Here is an 8123-nt window from a genome sequence, read left to right as displayed (position 1 = left end):
AGGTGAAAAGCGGGGTTGAATCAGAGGGCTGTTTGACAGGAGATCGTTTGGATGACGGACACCGAGAGGCAATAGCTCTCCCTCTGCAACGCAAATCTCTGCGCCCTTGGAATATTCTTACAGAGGCACTGTTAGAGTAGAAATATTTTCACAGTTTGCAGTCATAATCCATAGGACGAGTTTGCCCACTGCAGGGGCTGTTGCGGCTTTCTTGTCTGCTCTGTTCTGAAATACGATTTGCTTGACGGGCGGGCATCTGAGCATCCCGGACGAGCCCGAATTTGCGATGCCCAAACAGTGAGAGTACGGTGGGATCTCATTCGGTCACCCTGCGCGGTAGCATGGCTCCAGCCCGGAGGGACTGCAGCGGCTGGGAGATGTTCCTCCCGACGGGATGCCTGCTCCTCTCTGTTTTGCTATTTCACCCTGCCCTGGCCAAGGTGTGCAACGACCGCACCAAACACGGACAGGACAACAGCTGGTTCTCCAGGGACGGGGAAAACTTGCCCATCATGGTTCTTATGCCCATGAACGAGTCGGCCCTGATGAGCAGCATCAGCCAGGGGATCGAGCCGGCGGTCCAACTGGCCATCCAGCACATACGGGAGTCCAGGAAGTACTCGTTCTCACTCATCACCAAAATCTACGACACAGAGGTAAACATACAGACTAAATCTTTTCACTGAGCAGCTGCTGGTTGGGGTGGCGTGTTTAAAACAGTTGTATATAGCTAGTGTAAGTGCGCCTGTGTGTGCTTGTGTATATGTGCACGTGTGTATGCGCGCGCGCCACTGCCCCGCAGGGCTCCACACAGTGTGCGTCCAAGGGGAAACGCTGGGATCTGTTATGTTTGGTATCTGCGCAGCCTCGTTGTTGATGAGCTTGTTTTCATTGCGCTAAAGTCAACTGCTGTCTCTTTTCCCTCAAATGACAACGCGGTGCTGTAGTGCCTATTTCCCATCTTCGTCTGTCTCGCTGCTGTCGCTGCTCATTGACAGTGAATTTAAATGTATCCTGGCACCAGAAGGCTCTGCATCACCCGGACACCCCAGAGTCACACTCTCATGCTCTCCCTATATAGGACGTTTAATGGTTACCGCAATCTCAGGATGAAACAGGATGACCAATATATCTGATAAAACAAATGTCATCCATCGCCTTCACACAATTGTATTTTAATTGAAACGCTGCATTCGGCCTTTTTGTAATCGTCACTTTATAAGATGTATGTACGACTTGAACTGGCTTTATGTTGCAAAGATTTTCAGTCACGAATCCAGTGTATCTTTAAACGATTAAAGGGCTGGTTCTCATCGTGCCTGAAGATGGCGGTAATTGGATGTGCGATTTCTTCTGACTCCTTGCACCCTTGAATCTCACAGTATTCTAGCTCCAAATTAAGATCAGTTTATTTGATAACAATAGCAACAATAATATACCACTCCAGCTGAAGTCCTCTTGAAGTCATAGCCAAATCTCTGCAAGCTTTGACAATGCAAGCCTATTCTCCATAATTTTGTTTACACTTGAATTATCTGACTGAACAAGTCAACAGTGCTTACAGTGGCCTTCAAGGCTTTAGCGATTTACATGCTTTTGAGAACAGGATGTAGTTGAGGAGCTTAAAGCTGCTGCATCATACAGACGTGTATGAATGTTGATAATGTGACAGATCTGTTTAACAATCCAGCTACAAGAAAAATCTGTTGAATAAGTGGACATTTATTTGATACTTAGATAAATCATTACTGTATTTATAATATTTTATAATCTTTGGTTGATCCAGGTTTGTCATAATAAAACATCGGATGGTAACTCCTCCCCCTCCTGTCTTAAATTGCAGTAATTCCTTTGGTTTTTTCCTGTGTAGCACTGTGTAGCACTGTGTAGCACCTTCATACTCTTATGTGCACAGGTGTGTGTGTGTGTGAAAGAGCACACAAATCTCTGTTGACAGAGGTAAACTCTCACAGGCGGCATGCGCTCAGACCATGGGATTAATATGCTCTTATGAGAGTTATGATTTTTCTCCTTCTATTCCTCTGGAGAGAAAGATGAGCTGGAAGCAAGAGTTCAGTGGGCCAACCTGACATCCACTCACTGGGAATGTCTGATACTGATGCCAGCTTTCTAATACTAACAATCAATGGGAAGAGTAAAGAACAGTGTTATTTGATGACTTTGTGGTCAAAGGCTAAACTCTATTACACTGTGGCACTGCCAATCCCGTGGTATTTGACATTTGTTTTGTATACAGGCCAGCTGAAAGTCCAAGCTCTGATCATGCTTTTTGAAATGTCAGAATGAAAATATTCTAATGTCTGCTCTAGAACGCTGTGTTTTTCCATCAATAACATATTTTTGCTCAGTGCACAGATACATACAGAAATATATAGTCAACATGCTTCCTTTTTCATTATTTTACTGGTGGAAGACCTGATAGACATGTATTTGTTACTTCTAGATGAATATTGTTAATGTGGAACGTTGGCCAAACGTGTCCTGTTAGCTCTGATTTTAATAACTCTCAGAAAAAAAGCACCCTGCCAACAACTTCATAGTATATTTACAAGCTACAGGAAATCATCTGGCACAGGCTGGCATGGTTAAAGTCAACAAGTGACCACAGAGAGCACTGTGAAGTGCAAATGGTAGTATATTACTGCAACAGAATATTGTTATTATATATTTACAGAGAATAATAAAGAAACAGTCAGAGACTTTAGTGAGAGAAACATGATTCCAATAACATCTTAAGATATGAGAAACTATTATTGTTTGTTTATTTCAGATGAAGTGGTCTGAAGTGTTTGCAGTGTCTCAGTACTCATGAGCATTAAAGGTAGAGACATTTGCCCAGGGTTATTGCTGTAGTGTGGACTATATTGGAGCCTCTGACATGTTTATGGGAGCAATAATATGAAGTTAGTGATGGCTCTGCCATTAACAATTTACCACACATGTTTTCATTATACAGTCATTGCCATATAATCTCTTACTTACACATGAATAAAAGTCCTGAACACACACAGACACAGACACAGACACAGACACACACACACACACACACACACACACACATGCACACAGCCTCCCCACATTCCACATGCTTATGTCAGAAAACAATACATGCATCAGTGCGTTCGTTGCAGCTAGCAGCAGGCCAAGTGTGTGCCTGTGTGGTGTTTGTACACATGTATGTGTGTGTATGTGTGGGCACTGGGATTTGGCCTGGCAGATGTAAGTAATCAGTCCCTGAGCAGAGGCTCTTTATCCCTTTATCCCCTGTCGGTGGAGCCATGGGTAGACTGAGCAGGCCCAGTCCATCCCCTGGTGGTGTGGAGCTCGGTGGTGGTGCTGATGATTGGGATGGTGAGGCACTGAGGGGCTGTCCCACAGTAAAAGAACTGAGAGCTGAGGCTGTGCTGCTAGAATGAGACAGTTGGAGGTTAGAGGATAGAACAAGCAGTCATTGGAAGTAGAGCAGATGTCCTGATGTGGAATGCTTGGAGATGATGATCTAATGTGGGCTGGTGTGAAACTGGTCTGAGCAGCCTGAGGAAGATATTTCACCTATGTAGACATTGTAGCGGGCTGAAGCAATTGCAGAATACATTTTTTGCTTTAAAACCAGGGCATTGCAGGTAGAAAAGAAGCAGGATGGATTATATCAACTGGGAGGCTTAGTGCTGGAGCCAGAGTTGGTCCTCCAATGCAGCTCTGGATGTGTGAGTGTGGGTTTTAGTGTAACCGAGGACTGATACTGTAACTCTGCAGGCTTAGAGGATCAAAGCTTTGGAGAGGACGGGAAGCACTGGAAGAGGATGGAAGGGAGACTTTGGGCAGTGAGAGCGTTCTAGGCTAAGCTACGCTAGTTCATGGGCTTATAGGATGTGTGACAGGCTCTTGAGATGGGCCACTCAGGGAAAGATCACTTTTCAGCAGAATAGTGAACAGTGGTACGCAAAGTTTTTGAAATCAGTGTCATCTTGTGTTCAGCTCTGGCCAATCATGTCAGCCAATAGATACGAATTTAAACTTCACAAATCAAAAGGCAAAGTTTGTTGTTATACACGCTAGGGTAGCACTATTCATACATAAAGACATGTTAGTCCTACATGCAGTCAGTATAGTACAGTAGTTATTGTTATTGCTGGGAGGAAGGCACAAGGCCTGTTTTAGGATATTGAGAAACATTTGTGAAACAGGCCTGCTGTGTCACAGATTGAGGGAAGTGGGGAGAGAAGAGGACAAAGAAAGTCTGGATCCTTTCATTAGGCCTCCTAGAGGAATAAGAGACTCATATAGTTTCACCCAATAGGGCTGTCACTTTAAAAAAAACAAATGAGAACTAAAATGTAATTCTTCCAGATTATTTTAAAAGCAAACCCACGAAGCCCTAATTAGGAGAGAATTGACATGGTTGCATTGATTTGCAGTGCGTCCACAGCTTACGTCAGATTGGGGAATTGTTTCTACAGGCCATTATGTTTTGAAAACACAGCAAACAGCCCCAGCTTTATCCACAATTTTTCCAACTATCTAGTATAGTATAGTACATCTCAGATGGTTTGGTGCCATCATCCATTCAGTATGGCTCACTACCTCCATTTTGTGTTAATAAACTCAGTGACAGTGCAGTTTACAGACACGTCAGAGTACAAGGAGCAGCCTATTACTCTTAAATGCTGTGAATTTTACAATTCAGTTAGATCGTTAGGGAGTGAATATTTAATTTGTGCCCATGTTTGAACAGTTGTTTGAACTTTGAATAAAAACTGATAGCTCACTCATGGATCTACAGTGACCCAACACCTTCTGTTGTTTACTGTGGAATGGGGAAATTATGTGATGCCATAAATAAAGCATAAAAAAGGATATAATAATGTTGTGGCTGACGCACTTCCTCAAGGGTGATTGTTTTCAAAGTGCTAAGATGAATGAACATGGTCTGTTTGTTTTTTATGGGTGGGGATGTTATTTTCCCCCATAGGTGAATGTGTTACTTATAGAAATGTGTCAATGTGTGTTGTGTTGGGCCTCAACTCTAGTTCCTCCTCCATTGTGTTATTGGCCAGTGAATCTGGGAACCTGCTTGTAATCCCATCGTTCTGGGGGTCCAGTGGTATATAAAGCTAGAGGAGCTGGCTTCTAGGCTTTTTGGCCCCTTTTGCTTACAATCAGGGAATTTATGTATGGTGAGCTTTTGGATCAGGATGTAGTCCATAGCTCTCCTTTAGATTGCTAAGGTCTAAAGTAATAATTTTGCTGTTTAGTTTCAGTTAATCAATTAATTATTTTCAGCTACTGTTTCTCTTGTTGTTTTGTGTTGCCATTTTTGATGCATTCCTTTTTTCCTGTTTTACTTTTGTGTGTTGATAGGGATAGGATTTTATGTTACACGCTCGGAGGTGAATGGTGTCATCTGAGGCAACAATCAATTTGATATAAACTCTTTGAAATTCCACTTCTGTGATCATTTTGAAAAAAGCAGTCCCCATTTATTGGAGGAAATCTTAAATTCAATTAACATACTTTAAGTCAACGTGCTCCTCTGCTATCATGTTTCCTGTATTCTAGCAGAGTGAACACATGTATTTTAAAGGCAAATCAATACAACCACAGAGACACAGAGTCTATAGTTTGCGATGTGGACATTGCCCATGTACAGTGCACTAGATACAGTATGGGTATTTATGGCATATGACTATCCATCCATGCAATACTATGGGCCTCCTGAGACTGTTAGCAATGACGTATGTTCGGAGGTACTGCACACAGATACGTATAGTAGAAACAGCCTCCTCTTTTCTCCTCAGAGGACTAGAGGCAACATGTCACATTTGTGCACATGTCGGCAAGCCTGCAACCGCTGTACAGTACACTTGTTCACAGGAGGAGGAGCACCCCCCTGAGCGCATGTAAGGCATTCTGTCATTTTGTCAGAAGAAGTTAGGTTTTCTGTGAAAAGGCATTACCATAATGGAGGTCGGGGTGCTACTAAGCATAGGTCTTAAGTCAGGACGAGCTGGTTCAGGGCTGTTGGCTGGTTGGCTTTTTTTTTTTTTGAGGAGAATTTGTTTTATCATTGTATCATGTGTTTAAAGTGAAAGTCCTTTCTACATTTATTCAAACTGAATATCCCAGTGTACCCTTTACTGATCTTAGTGATTCACACAATGTACCTCACTTCTGAGCTTTTGTGTAAAACCATCTGACATGGGCCAAATGAAGCAGCACCTTTGAACATCTTGGATGTCAGGGTTTCATATTGTACGCCACATATTATCTAAATATCTGACATCTATTCAGCGCCGTAGCAGTGGCCCGGGGGGGGGTCAACAAAGATTACCTGTCACTGTTCCTTGGAGAGGCTGAATATTCAGGGATAGTAGGGAAAAGCAGCCTGTGACAGCCTGGGTGCTCTCCAGGCATAGAGAAAGTGCTGAGTGTGGCTGTATCCACTGACCCGACACAGATAGTGGGGATCAATGTGCAGCAGCCCTTCTCATAGAACGAACAGCATCTCAGGGGAGAATCAGAGAGTGAGGCGAGAGAGAAAGAGATGTATAGGGTTATGAGATGGAGATCCCGAAATAGGATTATATCATCTTTTGTGCAGGAAGAGGAAATGGCCAGCCTCTTAATTCTTATTGGATCATAATGTAATACCATTTGCGTTGTTTCTCTGAGGCTACATAGTTTAATGGCCATGTGAAAAAAAGCAATTACTGCATGCAATGAGGTATGAGCATGAGATTAGTTAAAGGCTACCAAGACATTGTGTTGTTAGATCACTAATATCATTTTGCAGGTTCATGAGAGTATTGTGTTCATATCATTGTAATGTTTTTTTTCGCTCTGATTCACTCAAAATCAGAGAAACACGGGTCACGGTGTAATAAAGTTACTAAGTTTGAGCATTAATTGCTGACCTTTTTCTGAGTCAGGCTTCCAGTGGCCTGGAGGGCTCGAGCAAGACGACCAGAAACATGAACTTTCTTGATAAAAGAGGCTCTTATGTGCCCTGAAGCTGGCTTCACCACAGTGAAGGGACACACAGGCACACATGTAATATAGCCCATAAATGAACAACAGTATGCTCATAAACATTGTACTTTTCATTTTCATGCAAACACAGACCTGTCTCCTCCACACACACACACACACACACACACACACACACACACACACACACACACACACACACACACACACACACACACACACACACAGACACAGAGCACACACAGAGCACACACTGAGCACATACACTCCCACATATGGTCATGGCCGTTTTCAGTTGGCATCCCTGCAGCACTGCCTGAGGTCAGGACAGTGTGGTCAGTTGAGCAGTTAAATGCAAAGTGTTGTTCAGTTCCAATAAAAATGGAGTCACATTATGGTCAGATTGCTTTGTAGCACATCAGTACCTCCTGCTTTCACCCTCACTATGGGGAGTAGTGAAAAACTCAACCTCAGTAAGAACAGTTTTCATCAATCTTTTGAAACCAGTCAAACATGACAGGAATTGCTTTGTACTATGCACTTTTTAAAAAAAATTTCTTTACACTTTATTTCCATCTTGTGCCCTACGTCTAATGTAGAAACTTTATTTCTTTTGTTTTTTTTGGTTTTTTTTCTAAAAAAGAAGAGACACAGTAGGTCTCCCAGGCTTTGTGCATCCTCAATAGTTATGGATTCAAAACTTGTTCCCTGTTCCATCTCATCTCTCCTCACCAATGCTTTTTAATAACATAAGTCCCCACCTCTTGACTATCGTTTCTTGTTTATCCCAGATGTTTTCCTAAAGCCTAAGAGAAAATAAGTCAAGTTTGACTGCTCCCCTTCTCTGGTATATTACTCCACATTAACCATAGAGCAACATCTTCTTGCTAATATGCTAGCAACGCAATGCTTTATTTAATATTATATTGGTATTCTGAGCCTTAAGTTCAATAGGTGAGTTCAAGTGTGACAAAAACAAATTAGCCTTCTGGCTTTCTCAATAGAACACCTTGGATTTGCCTGGAGTAGATTACAGTGTGTTTGACTGAATCTCATTGTTTGTGCAAATATGTTGTTAATTCGAGAGAGCAAGGGAGAGTGTTTGGCATTATCTT

At 42.5% G+C, this 8123-nt stretch overlaps 1 protein-coding gene across 1 annotated transcript in view; it reads left to right on the top strand.

Moving 5' to 3' along the window:
* Window positions 1-228: 228 nt before the first annotated feature.
* The window catches only part of gabbr2 (gamma-aminobutyric acid type B receptor subunit 2), a 183498-nt gene continuing 175603 nt past the window's right edge, over window positions 229-8123 (top strand). Inside the window, exon 1 of the mRNA XM_022747685.1 lies at window positions 229-656. Coding sequence (XP_022603406.1) covers window positions 342-656 — 315 coding nt within the window. The 5' untranslated portion in view covers window positions 229-341. The remainder of the gene's footprint in view (window positions 657-8123) is intronic.

Source organism: Seriola dumerili, unplaced genomic scaffold, assembly GCF_002260705.1.
Source record: "Seriola dumerili isolate Sdu_G_001 unplaced genomic scaffold, Sdu_1.0 BDQW01000110.1, whole genome shotgun sequence".
NCBI classification, from domain to species: domain Eukaryota; kingdom Metazoa; phylum Chordata; class Actinopteri; order Carangiformes; family Carangidae; genus Seriola; species Seriola dumerili.
This window is presented reverse-complemented; position numbering and strand designations above follow the sequence as displayed.